Source organism: Epinephelus lanceolatus, chromosome 23 (assembly GCF_041903045.1).
Source record: "Epinephelus lanceolatus isolate andai-2023 chromosome 23, ASM4190304v1, whole genome shotgun sequence".
NCBI classification, from domain to species: Eukaryota; Metazoa; Chordata; class Actinopteri; order Perciformes; family Serranidae; genus Epinephelus; species Epinephelus lanceolatus.
In genome coordinates this window covers 35461261-35483144 of record NC_135756.1, presented here as the reverse complement: position 1 = coordinate 35483144, position 21884 = coordinate 35461261, and the positions used below count along the sequence as shown (strand labels likewise).

The 21884-nt window shown below is 42.9% G+C and overlaps 1 protein-coding gene across 2 annotated transcripts in view; it reads right to left on the bottom strand.

Annotated features, from left to right (window-relative positions):
• The window catches only part of cog5 (component of oligomeric golgi complex 5), a 171539-nt gene that overhangs the window by 53737 nt on the left and 95918 nt on the right, over positions 1-21884 (bottom strand). For both annotated transcript variants that reach the window (XM_078165363.1, XM_078165364.1), the window contains 3 exons: positions 20025-20184; positions 11739-11851; positions 11570-11647 (listed from right to left, as the gene is read on the bottom strand). In XM_078165363.1, the coding sequence (XP_078021489.1) occupies positions 11570-11647; positions 11739-11851; positions 20025-20184 (351 nt within the window). The remainder of the gene's footprint in view (positions 1-11569; positions 11648-11738; positions 11852-20024; positions 20185-21884) is intronic.

Here is a 21884-nt window from a genome sequence, read left to right as displayed (position 1 = left end):
TTAGGCCTATCCTGTCCCAAAAAGATGCAGATAAATTGGTCCACGCTTTTGTTACCTCTAGATTGGACTACTGTAATTCCCAGTGATGGGAATAACAGCGTTATAAATAAACAGCGTTACTAACGGCACTACTTTTTTCAGTAACGAGTAATCAAAAAAGTTACTGTCTCCCCCATTATAATGCCATTACCATTACTCACAATAAAATGCGCCGTTACTTGGCTTTACTTGAGTTCACTGAAGCGGCTTTCACCCAAGCAAGCTCCTTCTCAGCAGAGCTGAGAGTTCTTTTTCTTTGGTGAGGGCAGGTGAGGGGGAAGGGAGGGATGATGATTGGCTTAGGGAGAGTAAAATTTCATCATAGACCAATCAGAGGCAGAGTAGGGCGGATATTCATAAGCACACAAACAGGGTTGTCAGGTCTGCTTATTAGCCCCGACTTTGGGCTTGTTTTTTGTAAAGTCGCTTACAAATATTGGTAGTCGCAGGTTGTGTGTTTTGGGGCTTGTTTCTAAAGTGGAATTGCTGATTTGAGCTTCCTCTCTAAATGTCGCCTTTCTCTATATATATCTGTCAAAAAGGTTATTTAAACACATGATAGCATGTCGGACTGCAGGATGTTTCCACAGCTCCGCCCCCCCCCCCCCCCCCCCCCCCCCTCCCCGCCCCTCTCCTTCTTCGCATACACACAGGTGACGGTCAGTCAATGAGACTTCACATTTAAATCGTGCGCACGCACGCGCACACGCACACACACACACACACACAACAATGCAGTGTAGTGTAGATAAGTGTACAATGTTTTATAATAATGATTCATTCTATTAAGTGTCAATTTCATTTATTTAACATATTCAATATTGAGTTTCATTACATACAGTTGAGTTTCACGACATACGGTTCCATTGGGGGGGGGGTGTCCAAGCAATTTGACATATTTGAGCATTTTACAAAAAAGTAACGCTATAGTTACTTTTCCAGGTAATTAATTACTTTTATAGTGCAGTAACTCAGTTACTAACTAGGTTACTTTTTGGGGAAAGTAACTAGTAACTATAACTAATTACTTTTTAAAAGTAACATTCCCAACACTGGTAATTTCCTATTATCAGGTAGCTCTAATAAGTCTTTTAAAACTCTCCAGCTAATCCAGAATGCGGCGGCACGTGTACTGACAGGAACTAAGAAACAAGATCACATTTCTCCTGTTTTAACTTCTCTGCACTGGCTCCCTGTAAAATCCAGAACTGAATTTAAAATCCTTCTCCTAACTTACAAAGCTCTAAATGGTCAATAATTATTTTTACAATATTATTACTTAAATTAATGTTGTTGTAAGCTACTGTCATTACTGTCTGTCCTGCATCTCTCTCTGTCTCTGTCTCTCTTTATGTCTCATTTTGTCATGTGGAATACTGTAAATTTATTATGTTGATCTGCTCTGTACGACATCTATTGCACCTCTGTACGTCCTGGAAGAGGGATCCCTCCTCAGTTGCTCTTCCTGAGGTTTCTACCATTTTTTCCCCCCATTAAAGGTTTTTTTGGGGGGAGTTTTTTTCTTATCTGCTGTGAGGGTCCAAAGGACAGAGGGATATTGTATGCTGTAAAGCCCTCTGAGGCAAACTGTGATTTGTGATATTGGGCTTTATAAATAAAATTGAAAATTGAAAAAATTGAATTGAAAACATAAGGGATATTGTTGGTTGAACAAATTTTTGTTGTTTTTATTACTGTAACTGAAACTTGGAACCATTTTCTTAATGGAAGTATGTGAAAAAAGTCTCCCCTTGAAATAAAGGGGAGATTCTCCATCCAGTTGCACTTTTTTTTCAATATCGTAGATAAGAAAATGTACACAGTATGATAACCGTCAACTCACATATCATGCTATACCTTTCATTTATTCATTCATTTTCCAAAACCGCTTATCCTGTTGGGGGTTGCGAGAACGGTATACCTTGAAACCGGTATATCATTGACACCCTACCAGGTGCAAAAGGACGCAGTTAACTCACTATTGTCACGTCAGATGATGCATCCTTTTGTTTCCCTGATAATATTACATTAGCCTCGTTTCCACCAAGCAGTACAGCATGGTACAGTTCAGTTCAGTATGCTTTTTTATACCTTTCCACTGTGAAAAGTTGTGGATGGTACCAATGGAACCGCTCTGTAACATCCCCATTTTTGCTATCCCTTCTGTTAGGGTACCCAGCACACAGAACTGGTACTAAAGCCTTGTTTCCACTGAGCAGTATGGTACGGTACAGTATGGTTCAGTTTGGTACACTTTTTTTTCCATTTCCACTGCGAAAAGTTGTGGATGGTACCAATAGAACCATTCATGACCATTAGCATTTTTGGTACCCCTTCTATTGTGGTACCTAGCACACAGATCTGGTACTAAAAGGTGGAGCTGAGAACACTGCAGTCTGTTGATTGGTCAGTAGCGGACGGTCACTTTGCTCAGGGCTGAGTTGGGGCTGGTTTTAAGGCAGAAGCCACTGTTCATATCATGGAGAGTTTAAATAGTAGACTGTTATATAAAATATAAGGATGTTTTGCTGCCTCTTGCAGCAGCCGGAGTCAGAGAAAAAATAACATCATTTACTGGGCTGACTGCTGGGATTTTTAAGGTGGAACATTAAAAATTAAAATTAAAGTAATTACTCAATGCACAAGCTGGCGACGTGACTCAATCAACACACCTTAAATATTCTATATAACAACTTTGACCATTACTTTGGTTTTTGTATGACAGATAGAGCTGCTCAATTATGGAAAAAATCATAATCACAATTATTTTAGTCAAAATTGAAATCACGATTATGCAAACGATTATGTGGCACACGTGATGACACACACACACAGACCAACCTCTCTCTCTCTCCCTCTGCCATTTTCCGCACGCTATTTTTGAAATCTTCCGCTACCTGCCCCTCACATTGTTCAAAGTTCACCTACTTGACTGGCTCATGGAGTGAATAGAGGAGAGGAGGGAAGGGGGTGGTACTGTGCATGCCGGCTTCCGTAGAAGACAAAATAACATCTCCAGGCATCCGTGACCAAAAATCGTTTAAAACAAGCCTGTTTTCTTTTTAGCTATTTTGTTCTGAAAATGTTGGCGTGCAGTCTCAATCTGTGGACTATACATGGGGTGCAGACTTTTCTCTGTGTCACCGATAATGAGGAAATACAGTGACTGCTGGATGGAGCAGTGAGTTACAATAACCTAGCCCACATTTAAAGGTACAGTTTGCAGTGGAAACGCTAGGGTCTAGGTATCATGTCTGAGGGGTACTTTCGGTTCCAAAGTTACCATACCAAAATGTTTGGTGGAAATGATGCTTACTAGGTGGAGCTGTGGGCACTGCAATTTGTTGACTGGTCAATAGCAGATGGTCACTCTGCACAGGGCTGAGTTGTTGCTGGTTTTGAGGCTCATGTAACTACTGTTCGTACCAGAGTTTTATTAGTAAACTGTAACTATAAAAATGAAAGGGTGTTTTGCTGCCTCTTGCAGCAGCTGTAGCTGGAGAAAAAAAAAAGGGTTACTTTTGGTTCCAAAGGTACCATACCAAAAGTGTTTGGTGGAAACGGGGCTATCGTGAACAACTACTCCGTGTTAAAATCAGCAGAAGAAGAACCTAGTTAATGTTAGCCTCAGCTGCCAGTGGCTGCAGCTAACAGCTCACAAAGGTTGCACTGAGTTTTATTATGATGTGTTCAAGCTCTATTCAGTAAAAGTGAGCATTGGGTGAAGGTAAATTTTAATGTTTTCATGATGTGTTCAATGAAATTGTGTAAAATGTAGTTTTTAGTGAGAAACTTAAATAAATAAATCCAGCTGTTTGAAGACGTGTTGATGTTTTCACAGCAATATAAAATAGATATCTGAAAGAGAATTATGATTTATTGTATATAGAAAAAAGGCCTTTGAAGCAGTTATTTTTGTAAAAAAAAGTTTTTCATGTGAAAGGTTATATTAAAGGTTGTTTCATAAATGTATATCATTGAATTTGTGCTCTTTCAAAGGAAGTGCAATGAAAGGCTGAATTACTAATACTAATAATAATAATAAGGGATTGAATTTTTTGGATATCAGGTGGGAGGGAGTTCCAGAGGCGGGGGGCCAAGAGGCTGAAGGCTCTGGACCCCATGGTGGTCAGGTGGGCTGAAGGGACAGTGAGGCTGATTGAGGAGGAGGATCTGAGAGACCTGCTGGGTGTGTGGATGTGGAGGAGGTCAGTGAGGTATGGAGGAGCGAGGTAATGGATGGCCTGGAATGTGAACAGTAGGGTTTTGAATTGGATGTGGTATTCTATGGGAAGCCAGTGGAGTTGATGGAGGACAGGAGTAATGTACTGGATGGATGGTGTTCTGTTTCATTTATTTTTTATAGTGTTGATTAGGGATGCATGATATTGTATTTTATGCTTCTGATATTGGCCCAGAATTTTAAAATCAGTGCACCCCAAATTAACATCTGAAAATCTGTTGTCAAACACTTGGAGTATGTTAACAGCCTGGCAGTGGTGCTCTGTCCAAGCAGCTGCACAGGAGGTACAGACTTCGTAAAAAAGACCTGAAATTATAAAGCATCTTTTTATTCTTGCGACACTACACTTATACATGACAGAGTCACATTTACCCATTCACACACACACATTCGCTGGTGGCTGCGTATACCATACAAGGTGCCACATGCTACTCAGCTTAAACACAGCCAGCAACACAGCCATCGTTGTGAGAGTGTGGGAGCAATATGGAGTTCTTGCCCAATTATACTTCAACATGCAGACAGGAGAAGATCAAACTGCCAATCTTCCGATTAGTGGATGAGCTCTTGAGCCACAGCTGCGCCACCTCGCAGATCTTTCTTCTACTGAGAGCTGACTAATAGGAGAGGATTCTGTCCATCACATCAAACCACAGAGCTTTTCTCTGGCTTTTATTTGTCTCTCCCTGTAGAGTGAGTGGGTGGTGACTTAATGGCTATTACATAAAGAAACCATGACTGAGGTGATGACATACCAAGCGATCCTAGGACCTGAGAGGGAAAAAGTGCCTAAGAGTGTACTGCACTACCAACTGTATTCTACATAACACTGTCTCCCTCGTAATGAGTTAGAGCCCAGCTGTCTGAATGCTTCTCTGTAATAATATTTCTAAGATGTGACTGATGTGTCTGTTCAGTCACTTCTCTGTGGACACATGACAGTGAGGAATGATGGTGCATTTAGACATGTCATTAGCTCCCCAAATCAAACCTCCATCTCTGGGTAATTGGTGAGAGCTTTGTTTCCATAGTAACAGTCTCCCGCTGCTTTCTGTGGAGGTAGGAGAGTGAGATGCTGACGATAGTTCTAATGATGTGTTAATGAACTGCCACGATAACTATTGATTTTACTGGTACTGTGAAGCGACTGGCCCCATAGCCTGGGAGCCTGCTGCTGTTGCCACTTTCTCGTCTGCTTTCTTCAAATGTCTAGAACAGAGGTGTCAAACATACAGCCTGCAGGCCAGAGGTGGCCCGCTAGAGGATCTAATCCAGTCCTCTGGCTGGCTTTGCAAGAGTGGAGACTGCAATTACACTGAACAAAAATATAAACGCAACACTTTTGTTTTTGCTCCCATTTTTCATGAGCTGAACTCAAAGATCTAAACATAAACATCCAAAACATTTTCTATACACATAAAAGACCATTTCCCTCAAATATTGTTCACAAATCTGTCTAAATCTGTGTTAGTGAGCACTTCTCCTTTGCCGAGATAATCCATCCCACCTCACAGGTGTGGCATATCAAGATGCTGATTAGACAGCATGATTATTGCACAGGTGTGCCTTAGGCTGGCCACAATAAAAGGCCACTCTAAAATGTTCAGTTTTATCACACAGCACAATGCCACAGATGTTGCAGGTTTTGAGGGAGCATGCAATTGGCATGCTGACTGCAGGAATGTCCACCAGAGCTCTTGCCCGTGAATTGAATGTTCATTTCTCTACCATAAGCCGTCTCCAAAGGCGTTTCAGACAATTTGGCAGTATATCCAACCGGCCTCACAACCGCACACCATGTGTAACCACACCAGCCCAGGACCTCCGCATCCAGCATGTTCACCTCCAAGATCGTCTGAGACCAGCCACCCGGACAGCTGCTGCAACAATCGGTTTGCATAACCAAAGAATTTCTGCACAAACTGTCAGAAACCGTCTCAGGGAAGCTCATCTGCATGCTCGTCGTCCTCATCGGGGTCTTCACCTGACTGCAGTTCGTCGTCGTAACCGACTTGAGTGGGCAAATGCTCACATTCGATGGCGTCTGGCACGTTGGAGAAGTGTTCTCTTCACGGATGAATCCCGGTTTTCACTGTTCAGGGCAGATGGCAGACAGCGTGTGTGGCGTCGTGTGGGTGAGCGGTTTGCTGATGCCCTGTGTTTGCTTTGACTGTCTAGTTTCGCTGCAGTGGAACAACCCACTCTATGCTTCCCCACTGAAGTCTTTGGATGCTGAGCTTTGACACTGTTTAATACACTGTGACGCTACGGGAATGAATGAGAAGAAAGTCGCGTCAGTGACCTGTGATAAGTAGCTGATTCTGAACAAAAGTTGAACACATTCTAGCGCATATTTAGTCAATGAAATGTAAACACAACAGTACATATTTCACCACTTATTTTTTGACATTTTAGGGGAAGCTGAGCTTCCCTTGCAGTCTTAGAGCAATCGCCACTGTTTTGAATGCAATATATGATTTCAACGTTAGAGGGGAGAAATTCCTACACACTGTGGCTTTAAATTAATGTTGTTGTAAGCTATTATCATTGGTGTCTGTCCTGCATCTCTCTTTGTCTCAACTTCTCTCTCTGTCTCTCTTTATGTATCATTGTGACATATGGATTACTGCAAATGTATTATGTTGATCTGTCCTGTACAACATCTATTGCACGTTTTTCCGTCCTGGAAGAGGAATCTCTCCTCATTCGCTCTTCCTGAGGTTTCTACCATTTTTTCCACAGTTAAAGAGTTTTTTGGGGGGGAGTTTTTCCTTATCCGCTGTTAGGGTCCAAAGGAAAGAAGGATGTTGTATGCTGTAAAGCCCTCTGAGGCAAATTGTGATTTGTTTTATTGGGCTTTATAAATAAAATTAATTGATTGATTGATTGATTGATTGATTATTCCAATGTGCCAATCTCATCAGCTGATAATTACTTATCATAGATTCATTAATATCTAGAGCCTTAAAGCTATAGTGCATAACTTCCACAGGTCTGTAAATGTCCGTTTCACCCAAGCCACTACTAGAGGAGATGACACAATGCTGATTAAGCCGATCGGCTCCTCTAACATCTCGCGGTATTTTTCAATATATATCATTTTTAGTATGCAGGTCGACCGGCAACATTCCCGCGCTGGCACACAGGAAATGCTTCCTCACAACAAGAAGGGAGGGGGAGGAAGAGCGGAGAGTGTCATAGCAAGAGGTAGAGCACAGGTAGAAAGAGAAAGCAACATGGCGGAGAAGCGGCCGAGACATGGTTCAGAAGTGGATCCTACCACAAAGACAAGTGTTACTCTGTGTATGGTGTGTGGCGACTGGCGAGTGTTACTCTGTGTACATGGAAGTGCCGCCGGCTTATCAGTTGTAATAACGCATTATCCGCTGGGAGGTGACAGAAGTTATGCACTATAGCTTTAACTACAATGTTTCTTTCTTAACTCACATAATATGTGTTTGCCACAGGTGCCTGTGCCACATGTTCCTTGATGCACAGTAGAAAATACAGTTGGCCTCAAGAAATGTAACAGCCACCTTACTAGTGGCTGAAACTATAAACCAACACAAAAATGACAATTACCATCATAAGTCACTATCTCTGAACATACACATTATAAACACTATGACTATGTATTACTGTAATACAAATTCATAAAGGCCTAACAAAAAACTTTAAACTACTAAATGAACACTAGATCAGCACTAGACAGGCATGACAGGAAATGAGGACGGTTCTATCATTACTTCACTCTCAGCACTGGCACCAAGGTGCACACCACATCATTACTTCACTCTCAGCACTGGCACCAAGGTGCACACCACAGCACCTTGATGGAATACATTGCTGGAAAATAATAACAATTTTTCCATTTCAGTAAAAACCTGATATAATTCTGCCACTGACATTTGTCATGCCACTTATGCTTATCATATCTGTTTGCAGTGTTAGTGAGGCAGCTACCCAGCTACAGCTTGTAGATACAGTTAGTAATGTAGCAGAATGAACTGCAGTCAAAGCTGGCAGTCATTCTAATCTCCATGGTCACATCAGCTAACGCTACAACTGTAGTTCATCCATACACTGACATTAATATGTGTTACACTGAATAATACCTTCCAACGCCCTAGCTCGAGCTGACAGGGGAGCTAGCAACAGACTTAGGAAAGTTAGCGGTTTTCAAAATAAGGTGTTATAAAATACATACAATGTTATGGAGATATGTTTAATTGCATTATATTTAGAAGAAATGTATTGATTGATTACTGGTGTCCCTTATTAAGTAAATACCACTAACTTGTGAGGAAAATGTCTTTATTCTTTGATTTTTGGGTTGCTGGAAATAAAAATTAAAAAGATAATTTTCTGATGTTGAGGACATCTCTGATGACACAGACACAAAAAAAAAATCAAGCATTTTTACTACATCAATTTTTAGAGATATTCCAAAGTAAAAGTCCCAAATTTCTACCTTGAAGTTATTTTAAAATTAGAAGTGCTATAAAAAAGCATTGATCCATAATTCCTGACAATGACTGAAATATTTGAGTTCAAGACATTTCACACTCCACCCATCCTGAAAATCAAGCACTTTTACTGCATCAAAGTTTATTTGTCTGTCTGTCTGTCTGTCTACATATATATATATATAATACAATATTTCCATGTCAGAGGTCATGAAGCTCACTTTCTTTGGAACTCCACACCTGTCACCCCAGATTTTTCAAACTTGAGTCTTCAGACCCAACCGACGCTGACTACAAGTGACATCACTTGAGGACATTTTTCAGACTTTACGCAGCACCCTCTGGAGACACTCATTGGGCTTTTCCATATACACGCACTGGCTTGGCTTTACCCAGTTTGACTCAGCAGAGATTTGCGTCTCAATATAAAAGGGCTATCTTTTTGAAGGTGTGTCTTTAACTGATGATGCACTTATGCTTGTTGACCAACAAAATGTTTTTCTGTCCTACTCACCACTGTTGTGGTCAACAACTTTTTTGTCAAACTTTTAAATTTTCTCTCTACACTTAATGAACATGAACACCCTATGCCCATGTCCTCAAGCTTGTTTACAATGTCTCGAAAGCGCAGGTGTAGTGCTGCTGGAGTGCACCTCAACAACGCTCCGCAGTGGCTTGTTACTGCCTCATATATATGTAATAAAACTCCTCAACAGTAGTAGCACTCCTTAGTAGTGCCCTTTTCGGCAAGTATCACAGCTTCTAAACACTTTTTGTATCCAGCTAAGAGTCTTGTTAGGGGGACTTTCACCCATTCTTCCTGCAAAAGGCTTCTACCTCTATGAGTTTTTGGGCTGTCTTGCATGCACTGCTCTTTTGAGGTCTATCCACAGATTTTTAATGATGTTTAGGTCGGGGGACTGTGAGGGCCATGGCAAAACCTTCAGCTTGTGCCTTTTGAGGTAGTCCATTGTGATTTTCGAGGTGTTTTCAGAATCATTGTCCTGTTGAAGAAGCCACCCTCTCTTCATCTTCAGCTTTTTTTTACAGATGGTGTGATGTTTGATTTGAGTGAATCCATTATTTCTGCTACCTGTGAAATGTTCCCTGTGCCACTTACTGCGACACAGGCCCAAAGCATGATTGCTCTACTCCCGTCTTTAACAGTTGGACAGTTGTTCTTTTCATGAAATTCTGCACCCTTTTTTCTCCAAACATAACTTTGCTCACTGCATCCAAAAAGTTCTAAACTAAGCACAAAAAGTAAGGAAATTTGTGTTTGGTAGATTAATACATTTGTAAGGAACATGCAATTTTGGGATGAGCAGGAGAGCTGAGTATGTGGGTTGCGCCCAAGAAAAATTTGCCAAATCTTCTCTGCCAACGCCAAACTGCTTTGTCAGCACCTGTGAGTATGGGCCCTGATCTGGAAAAGGCCCATGTAATAGGGCAACTTCAAGCTGGTGTTCCGCAAAACCAAGTTGCTGCATTATTTGGAGTGAGCCCTAACCATCTGCAAACTGAAGGCCAAGTTCCATATAATGGGGGATGTCAGAGACAGGCCACAAAGTGGGCATCCCAAGAAGACGTCACCCCAAGAAGACAGGTTTCCTCATCCTGTCAGCACTAAGGAACCATAGGCAGTTGTCTATCCATTTTGCGCTGGTGTCGGCAACACGTGCACTGGAAGTTATCATGTGGAGGAATGTTATATTCAGCGATGAGTAGAGATTCTGGCTACGGCAGTTGGATCATAGGGTCAAAGTGTGGAGAAGACGCGGAGAACGATTTGCTGATTGCTGTACCTATAGAGTAACATCTTTTGGTGGAGGCAGTGTGATGGTGTGGGCGGTTCCTTTGCAAACTTTGCAAGCTTTTCTTCTAATGACTCTTCCATGAAGGTCATATTTGTACAGGTGTACCTTTACAGTAGAACAGTGCACCACCACTCCAGAGTCTGATAAATCTTCCTGCAGATTTTATGCAATCAAACAAGGGTTTGATTTGACTTCATAGCAGTCCTATTAGCAGCTCAGCTATTAGCAAGTTTTCTTGGTCTTCCCAACATCAACTTGACCTCCACAGTTCCTGTTAACTGCCATTTCTTAATTAAATTACAAACTGAGGAAACAGTTACCTGAAAACACTTTGCTATCTTCTTATATTATTTCAGAGCGGTAGGCAGCTGTGTAGAGGAGCCCATGGGTGCTGACTGTTGGGGTTTCAGGGGTCAGAGTATTTATAAAGCTTTGAAATTTGCATCATCTGTCCTTTCCTAATGATGATTGTGAACAAGTCATAGTCCTAACAAGCTAATTAAGGTCTGAGACCCTAGTAAAAGTCATCTGAGAGCTCAAATGTGTTTGAGTGTCAAAAATTTTGCATGGTGGTCCTTGCCTTTTTTTCACTCTAAAATTGTACAAAACAAAAATAATACACTGATCTTGCTTAAAATGTTGAAAAGCATGCCTTTCGGAGATTAGTTCATCTTCTACTCACTTATCTGTTTACAGTAAACAAAATTGTGACCAGGGGTGCCCAAACTTTTGCATGCCACTATACACATGGAAAACCTGCTTTCAGGGAGGATTATTCCTGTTTAGGGAGTGCTGGTCTTGTCATGTAATTAAGCTGTCCTCTATAATCTGCTGAGTAATGTGTACTTGATAAGGACTTAGGTGACATCATGCATGAATGTGTGTGGATATTGAATATTCATTCATACTAAAACTTTTATTTTCTCTTCTTTAATTACTGCATGGCCAGACTGGAGTCATAATTATTACAGTTCACCCAAACCAGAGCAGTGGTACCTGCCTACCTTGATGATGTCATCAATGAAGCAAACATGAGTTACTGGGTCTCGCTTCTTCATCAGAACCTTCTGCAGATGTTGCACCTGTAGACATATGTAGACACTGCATCAGTCCAGCTGACTGCTTGGGTCTCTGCTTGGATGAGTCACTGAGTGGTCTCAGGATGCTGTTTACCTGTCTGCACGCAGCACATATCTGGTCCATCAGTTTCTCCAGGCTGGTCCAAAGAGCAGCACGGAAAGCTGCTGTGTTGCCAGGTGTCGGCAGCACTGCTCTGCCTGGAGCACCTAAGGGGACAAATTTACTATGTGTCGGGTTTGATTTGTGTGAAACCACCATCAGCCAAACAACTGACACACCAATTATTATGAGAAGACACGCTACCTTTCTGACTCCAAATATCATGAATAGAGCAATTCAAGCACTAATATTAACGCATCTCGACTATTGCCCAGCAGTTTGGTTAAATGCCACTGGAGACATGTTAAACAAACTACAACGTATGCAAAACAGAGCTGCCTGCACAGTACTCAAGTGCGACTATAGAACAAATATCATTTCAGTGGATAAGAATCTAAACTGGCTATTGGTTAAAGACAGATTGTTATACTCACTGATCATTTTCATTAGAAATATATCTGTTTTAAAATCATCACCTTTTATTTTGTTCAAGAACCTTTCCTTCAGTGCAGAAAATCATAAATACATCACCAGGCATGCAACTGTGGGTAACTTTACAATGCCTAAAGCAAGATCAAACGCCATCAAAAACACTGTTCTTTACAGAGGTATGAAAGAATGGAATTCATTGCCTAAACATACCAAACTCACCACTAATATAAATCAATTTAAAATATTAATAAAACAGCATCTATCAAAGTAGGGAATAATTTTATATGTATGATATATGATATATATATGGTATAGTAATGTAATGTCTATATATAGTATGTATGGTTGTAATGTGTGTGTGTGTGTGTGTGTGTGTGTGTGTGTGTGTGTGTATACAGTACAGGCCAAAAGTTCAACAGGACAATGACCCCAAACACACCTCCAGGCTCTGTAAGGGCTATTTGACCAAGAAGGAGAGTGATGGAGTGCTGCGGCAGATGACCTGGCCTCCACAGTCACTGGACCTGAACCCAATCGAGATGGTTTGGGGTGAGCTGGACCGCAGAGTGAAGGCAAAGGGGCCAGCAAGTGCTAAACACCTCTGGGAACTCCTTCAAGACTGTTGGAAAACCATTTCAGGTGACTACCTCTTGAAGCTCATCAAGAGAATGCCAAGAGTGTGCAAAGCAGTAATCAGAGCAAAGGGTGGCTATTTTGAAGAAACTAGAATATAAAACATGTTTTCAGTTATTTCACCTTTTTTTGTTACATAACTCCACATGTGTTCATTCGTAGTTTTGATGCCTTCAGTGAGAATCTACAATGTAAATAGTCATGAAAATAAAGAAAACGCATTGAATGAGAAGGTGTGTCCAAACTTTTGGCCTGTACTGTATATATATATATATATATATATATATATATATATATATATGTATATATATGTATATGTATATATAGTATATGGTATGGTATATCATATATATAATATAATGTATAAAGTATAATGTGTATAATATAATGTTTCATAATAATGTTTTGTATGTATGTGTATATTAAGATATGATGTGAAGTGTGAAGCTCACATTGTTGTGTTTGGTTTTGTTTTTTAATGCTTTTACAATGTTTTTCTTATGTTTTTCTTTGTATGTGTAATTTTTGTTGGACCCCAGGAAGAATAGTTGCAATTTTGCTGCAGCTAATGGGGATCTTAATAAACTAACTAACTAACCAAAGCATTTATCATTCTTCATACTAATGCAGGAGCCAATAAAAAGAGCTCTTCTGACATGCTTATCTAAAGATGTTCTTAAGACCACGATACATTTATCCGATTGCTAATTTCATATTTAATAAATATGTATAAGTCTGACATATTTTTCCTTTTCTCATCTCATGAAAATACCAAAATCAACAATGTGTTAATCTATCCCTTAAAGGGGAATGCCTCCTAAGAAAAGAAGTCTCATATGGTATTTCCATGGCCTGGGAAAGTTCAATCAATAGCTATGAACATGAACTATTTTTGGACTGTCATCAGAATTATACAGTATGTATGTATTTTGAAAATGGGCGTAGTTCCTCTAATTTATCATGACAACCCTACCTCCTTTGTGGTTCTCAGTCTACGGATCAGGCTATTGGTTCCTGTTAAAGATGTTAATCTTTCAATACACCTCACAAATTCATTTTATTTCTGAAAAGGCTTAGTTTCCTAAAACAGCTGCCCACATTATTACCATCTGAAAACACACCTTTTCAAGCTGGCATATTCGGTCTGATTTAATGGGAACACACATTTCAAGACTTGCGTTGTTGATGATTTTATGATGGTGATCTTATACCCAATTTTTATAGATGTAATCTTTGTGTAGTTCCATTAATCGATCGATTGGACGGACGGACGGACGGACGGACAGACAATCTTAACAGTGTGTCAGAGTGGCGCCAGTTAGGGCTGCTCGATTATGTAAAAAAATCATAATCACGATTATTTTGGTCAAAATTGAAATCACGATTATGCAAACGATTATGCGGCGCACATGATGATTTATATTGTTTACATGACGGCATGTAATTTCTGTCTCTACATGGTCACATTTACAATTCTCCTCAGCTCTCTGTATTGTGCACAGCGGAGTCCGGCCCCAGTGCGCACACACACAGACACGTGCGCGCGCACACACACACACACACACACACACACACACACACACACACACACACACACACAACCTCTCTCACTCTCCCTCTGCCATTTTCCGCACGCTGTTTTTGAAATCTTCCACGATCACCTGCCCCTCGCATTGTTCGTAGTTCACCTACTTGACTGGCTCGTGGAGTGAACAGAGGAGAGGAGGGGAGGGGCTGGTATTGGGCATGCACAGCTTCCATAGAAGACAAAATAACATCTCCAGGTGTCAATGACCAAAAATCGTTTACCCTCGATTTCATTAATTTTGAAATCGTTTGACCTTAAAATTGTAATCGCGATCACCAGACGATTAATTGCACAGCCTGAATGGCACAGGAAGAGTGGCAAGGCGAAGGCTTGCAAACTCAGTGCCTCCATTTCAAATCCATTTGGATGCACTAAGAAGCTGCAAGGGCAGAAGCACAGTGGGCACCTCTCTTGTCCTGAGGAGGAGGTCAACTGCTCCCTTAAGGCTAGTTCACATTACACGATTTTCACCCTGATTTTGCATCGCGGAGACTATCATGATCTTTCGAGTGTTCATACCTGGCGACATGTGTTTCATCGGGATTCTCGCCAACCGCGTTACGACTTGTGTGTGCACACCACAAGATTTCTCCAAAGAGCCCTCGCCGACAGAGCCCCAGATAATCAATCAATCAATTTTATTTATAAAGCCCAATATCACAAATCACAATTTGCCTCACAGGGCTTTACAGCATACGACATCCCTTTGTCCTTAGGACAAGGACAAAGCGGATAAGGAAAAACTCCCCAAAAAAACCCTTTAATGGGGGGAAAAAAACGGTAGAAACCTCAGGAAGAGTAACTGAGGAGGGATCCCTCTTCCAGGACAGATAATGTGGTGACGTCACCAAACTACGTTTTTTAACTTGGAGATGACACATCGTAAAGGCATGGATATTCTTCCCAGTGTTGAATCAGATCTGCCTCCAGGGCCTGGGTCCAAACACAACACACTCCCCGTGATACTGTGGACGCTGCCATTGTTGTTGTTGCTTGCCAGCTTGACTCAGTGTTGCCAGATCTTGGGAGAGAAACAAGCAACCGGGGCTAACAAGCCCTAAAAGAAGCGACAGATACATATAGAGAAAGGCGACAAACCCAAATAAGCAACTCCTCTTTAGAAACAAGCCCAAAAAAATGCAACCTGACTACCAATATTTGTAAGTGACTTTACAAAAAAACAAGCCCAAAGTCACGGCTAATAAGCCGACCTGGCAACCTCACATTTCTTCCATCCTCCTGCATGCGGACGTGGGACGTATCCTACCTCTCATTGGCTGATGCTCTTTGTCAGTCGTGTCACACTTCTCCAGTTTTCTAGCATGCCAGATATCCAGTCCCCGTCACAGACGAGGGGGCGACTTGCTCGTAGGCTTGTTCACACATGAGGATTCGTTGTGGCTGACTATCTGCCAACTCATCTCCAACCCAAGGTGGCTCTCAAGATCCTCTGCAATGTCAAAATCGCGGGGAAAATCGTGTAATGTGAACTTGGCTTTATTAACACCTACGGCAACAGCAAAGTCCCCAGCATACCAGGCTGCGGGGAACACACAGGTGTGGTAACCCAACTCATCAGAGAGGCACGAAGAACAAGGGTGACCTGGCAGTGCTGTGGCTGGACCTCGCTAATGCCTATGGTTTGATCCCACACAGGCTAATGGGATTGGCCCTGACAAGGTACCATTTCCAGGAGAAGATCTGAAATCTCACCCTTCAGTATTATAACAACCTCAGTCTGAGGGTACACTCTGGGTCATTAACATCGGCATGGGATCATATTGAAAAGGGCATTATTACTGGCTGTTCAATTTGTGTCCCTGTTTGCACTAGCCATGACGATGCTTGTTAAGTCTGCGGAAGTGGAGTGTAGAGGCCCCTTGTGGAATTTGGTACCTGACAACCCCAAATTAGAGCTTATATGGATGACTTGACGGTTACCACAACAACAGTGCCTGGGTGAAGGTGACTCAAGACATGGGCAAGAATGAGCTTCAAGCCAGCAAAATCCAGGTCTCCGGTCCTCAGGAAAGGCAAGGTTACAGACCAGTTCTGTTTCTTTCTGGAAGACATCAAAATTCCATCTGTGACTGTGAAACCAATCAAGGCCTTGGGTAAGCTCTTCACCAGCGACATGAAGGACACAGCAGCACACCAAGTGACCAGTGATGACCTCAGCTCTTGGCTTTCCACTGTGGATAGATCAGATCAGGACTTCCCGGTAAGTTCGAGGCCTGGATAGCAAAATGTGAGGCAAATTGTGATTTGTGATATTGGGCTTTATGAATAAAATTGAAAAAAATGAAAATTGATATATCAACATGGGATCCTGCCTTGACTCCTCTGGCCACTGCTGATCTATGAAGTTCCAAGTATTAGCCTACCATGGAGAGCTTGGAAAGGAAGATAAGCAGCTTCCTGAGCAGGTGGCAGTCTTAGCAGCATCGCCCTTAAGGGCATAACACCAAGCTGCAGCTTCCATTCAGCAGTGGTGGAGAAGTTCAAGGTCACCAGAGCAAAGGAAATCCTGCTCTACCAAGACACCACTGATACCAAGGTCTCTTCTGTGGGTGTAGAGGTCAGAACAGGAAGAAAGTGGCGTGCTGAGACGGCAGTCAGCCAAGCTGAGGCAAGGCTGCGGCACAACATCCTGTTGAGCACAGTGACGATGGGGGAGGCCAGGCCTGGGAGCATCCAAATACCCTGTTACAGTAGAGCCAGGGGAAAGGAGAGGCCAAAGCTAATCCAGGAGGAGATGCGTGCAGAAGTGGAAGTTTGCTTCAGCAGAATGGTGGCCATGGACAAGTAGGGGGCCTGGGCCAAGTGGGAGTATACTGCTGGCTTAAAAATCACCTGGATCGAACTCTGGAAAACGGAGCCACACCGATTCAAGTTTCTGGTCCAGTCAGTATGTTCTCCTGAGTCCTGCCTGTTCACCTGGGGCCTGGAGGACTCCCCTGCTTGCTAGCTCTGCCAGAGGAGAGAGTCATTGGAGCACATTCTCAGCCGCTGTCCAAAGGCCTTGTGAGAGGGTCCGTACCAGTGGCGCCATGACCAGGTTCTGCGGGCAGTAGCAGACACCATCTGCAGCGGCATCAGCTCCAGCAAGCAGCAACAGTCTTTAGTGTGCCCCATTTCTTTTGTGCATGCCGGGGATAAGCTTCAACCCCAACCGAAGGCCCAGGGCGGGCTGCTATCAACAGAAAGCGATTGGCAGGTCCTGGTCAATCTAGGTAGGGCAGCTGAAGTTCCCAGACACCATCACAGCCACCACACTAAGGCTTGATATGGTCTTGATGTCTGAGGCAACCAAGCAAGTGGTGTTGCTGGAGTTAACTGTTCCCTGGGAAGACAGGATGGAAGAGGCTCAAGAGGGAAAGAGAGCCAAATATGCATCTCTGGTGACAGAGTGTCGAAGGCAGGGGCAGAAGGCCCGCTGTGAGCCTGTCGAAGTGGGCGGCAAAGGCTTTGCAGGGCGATCTCTACTACGGGACCTGGGACTCTTAGAGATCTGCAGACAATAGCAATGAAGAGCCAACAAGAACATCTTGAAAGCCTCTGAAAAAGCTTCCAGGTGGCTTTGGAGTAAGAGGGGTGATGAGTGGCAAAGTGAGCTACCTGGGTGAGGGTGTCAGATGTTAAGACCTGAAACACCCGATGTTCATCACTGACGATGTGTCCAGGTTGCACCGCAAGGTGTATCACATGGGGAGTTTTTCCTTATCCGCTGCGAGGGTCATAAGGACAGAGGGATGTCGTATGCTGTAAAGCCCTGTGAGGCAAATTGTGATTTGTGATATTGGGCTTTATAAATAAAATTGATTGATTGATTGATTGACTATACAATCATGTCAGTTTTTAATGCAGTGTTGTCTTAAGGGATCAAAGGTCATGGACATTCAATGTTGGTTTTCAGCCTTGCAGAGATTTCTCTGGATTCTTTGAATCTTTTGATAATGATATGGATTATAGATGGTGAAATTCCTATATTTATTGCAATTGTGCATTGAGTACAGTTATTCTTAAACTGCTGGACTACTTGTCCACAAAGTTTTTTGCAAAGTGGTGAACCTTGTCCTGTCCTTGCTTGTGAACATCAGAGCCTTTAAAGGAAGCCCTTTTCATACCAAATCATGATACTATCACTGCTGCCAGTTAACCTAGTTATCTTTGGAATGTGTTTTTGAGCATTCCACAACTTTCTCAGACTTCTGTTGCTCTTGTCCTAACCTTTTTGGAACATGTTGTAGGCATCAAATTCAGAGTGAGTGTGTATTTACAAAAACAATAAAGTTTATCAGTTTTGAATGTCATGGGAAGAATCCTTAAGCCTAGCATACACTGTACGATTTTTAAAATCTTGTTAATACCAGCTCACACTGTACGAGTGAATCGTCTGCGATGTGCGGCCAAAGCTCACGATTTATGTGCTCACACTGTACGTTCCGATCATCAAGCACGATCAGAGAGCTCACACTGCACGGGTGAGAACGGCTCGTCGGCCCCTGCTGACTGTCCTGCCCGTTGACAGCTGTCAATAAAGATACATCTGAAAGCTCTGATTTGTTCCGGAAGTGCCGATGTTGCCAACGAAGCAGGACAAGCGGTTTGCTTTGATGATTTGCGCTATACTGTGTGCTGAACCGTCCAAAAAGAAGAGGCGTCAGCGCATATGGACTTGCAGATGGCTTGAGAGACGTGGACAGTATGGTTTGTCCATTTTATGAGAGTTGGAGGTAAGCCGGCTATAGCCGGGTGCACCCTCTGTGTGTGTGTGTGTGTGTGTGTTGTACCTTGTCTAGCGCGCTAGCTTGTATGTTTGTTGCGCTTGCTTGAAAATGAGAGCAGAAAAAACTTACCAGGCAGCTGAAGAATATTGGCTATCTCCTGCCAGCGTTTCTCTCGTTGATAGCGGTCGTGGTAGGTGGAAGAAGAAACATCGAACAGGCACTCATACTGTTGCCACAGCTCAACCAACCTGGCCTCCATATTTACAGTCCACCGACGCGTCGCCATGGTGATCTATGTCTTTGCGCAGGCGCAGTGAGGGATAAATGCACAGACGTTGGTGAATCGGCTCGTGGCTCTGCTTCAACTCTGCGAATGTCTGTGCTGGCCGACCAAAATTTCTGACATGTCAGAAATTCATCTGACCGTCCGACCGCGGTTCTGGAACAGATGATCGGCCCTCGCCCCCAGCCCTGTACACTGCACGGCAAAAGACGTACGACGAAGCGGAAATCCGGCCCAAGCGTCAGCAGGTCGTGCATCTCAAAAATCGGGTCAAATCTGGTCAAAAATCGTACAGTGTATACTGGGCTTTAGCCTAATCAGGGCTGCTTTTCTTAAAGAATGTTGCATATTAATTGGAACAATGATATGGTTGTTACTGTACACGGGAGCCATGAAAATAACACATAGCCTCCAGCCAGAACTGACTATTCTCTGTGGCCATGGTATAATAATCTATTTTGGATCAAGCCAACTCATGAACTAGGTCAAATTATAAAATGCCATTATCTTTCATCTGCTATAAATAAGGACAATGTTTCTGGTGTGTGTGTGTGTGTGTGTGTGTGTGTGTGTGTGTGTGTGAGAATAAGAACCACATCATTCTTGTGTCTTACCTCTGGAGCTGGTGGGCTGTGTGAGGCCCTTGATGTCCAGAGCACTATTGATGTTGTCCTGTATGGTAGTCCTGTAACCCCCCACTACAGTAGTGATGGTCTCGCTTAGACTTCCCAAGTTGTAGAAGACCTGCAGGGCTGTGCCGACCTGGGTCGGATTCTAACAGACACAAAGGAGAGAGAGGAGAAAGGAGAAACGAAAGAAAAATGGTCTCTCAATTTAGTTTGTAAACAACAGTAACTCAGAGTGAGATTCTGTATACAATATTAATAGTACAACAAAATAAAATCTACCACAAATGACACATTTAAACAGTTCCAAATTATAAAAAATGCACCCTGGGATCTAAGTATGTAAATCAACAGGTGATTTCCTCCTCTTTTAGCAAAATTCTAAATGATTGAGTTAACTATTGCACATTCAGCTATATGTAGTTTTTGTTGAGCCATGAGCATCCCGTAGGTTTATATCACCAAAGGATTATCACAAAGTCACTGTGCACACAGCAAGAGAGAAGAGGAAGAGACTCTGTGCTGCTGCCAGAGGAGCCGCTGAATGAGTTCTCTCTGAGTGGTAAGCCGCTAAGAGAGTCTGAGATGTCCGGGGCTGTTCATAAAACATTCAGGTCGCCACAGTTTATTCCACATTACTGATGCTGCTCCTCTTTTTGGAACCATTGCAGAGTGGGTAATAGTATGATGTCACTATGTCAACAAGTGAAAATATTAGGAGTATCACAATAATAAGTTTTCATATCAGAGGAGAGGAGAGGAGAGGAGAGGAGAGGTTTTCAAAATCCCTTTATTGAACCATTGCCAGACCTAATGTACAACAATAACAACCACCATCAAAACAAGAAAAGAACTCTCTCCAATCAGAAATTTACAATCAACTCCTCATCCTCCCCCACAGAGCACAGAACCCCGCCAACAGCCCATACTTGACGAAATGTCAATATGTTGTCCGTCATCCTATAATAGGTGTGTTCCACTCTCAGTCTGGCTTTTAACAAGCCCTCCAGAACCGGCACTGGCTCCACACTGGTGATACCCTGCGCCTGGTTCTTGCGCGTCAACCAAATGGCCAACTTGGCAGAACCAGATATGAAGTTAATCAGTGTGTGAGCACTCTTCCTCCGTGCACTGTACTTTGGGCCAAAGATGAACAAGCTGAAAGAAAAAACCTCCCCGAAACCCTGAAACCATCTTTTTAACAGCTCAAACAATGCTGACAGCCGGGGACACTGTACAAATAAATGAAACAAAGTCTCTGTCTGTGTACAGAAAGTGCACTCCTCCCCAACTCCTGGATCCAGGTGCGCTCTGTATCTGTTCGTGGCTATTGCACCATGTACAACCCTCCACTGGAGGTCTGCTGTCCGCTTTTCAACGGGCAGCTTGTACAGGGACCGCCAGCTGCCTTTCGGGGACACGTCTGTGCCAAAAAACTCAGCCCACCTCGACTCCTTCAGCCCTGCCAAAGAGTGCAGGTTCAGCACCTTCACGCAGACATGGTAAAGTGCTTTCTTCCTTACATCCTTAAAAGTGTCCAGGTGAGGGGTTGTAAAAGACAGCAGCTGACCACCTCCCTCCTGCCACTCCCCCACTGCTGGGGAAATGAGCAGAGAGGGGAAGCTGTATTCACTGTTCTCAGACCACTGATCACATAAAGCACAGTTCTCTGCAAAAGCTCTCAGAGATTGTGGCAGGGCGGCATGGACTTCCTCCACCACTCTGGTGATGAGCCTGATAGAGGTGATGTTGGTCCTCGCTCTCAGGGTGTCCACAGAACTTGCTGTCATCTTCATCAGATGACCCAGTTTGGTGCAGCCAGCCTCTCTGAGGCTAGCTCGCAGACTG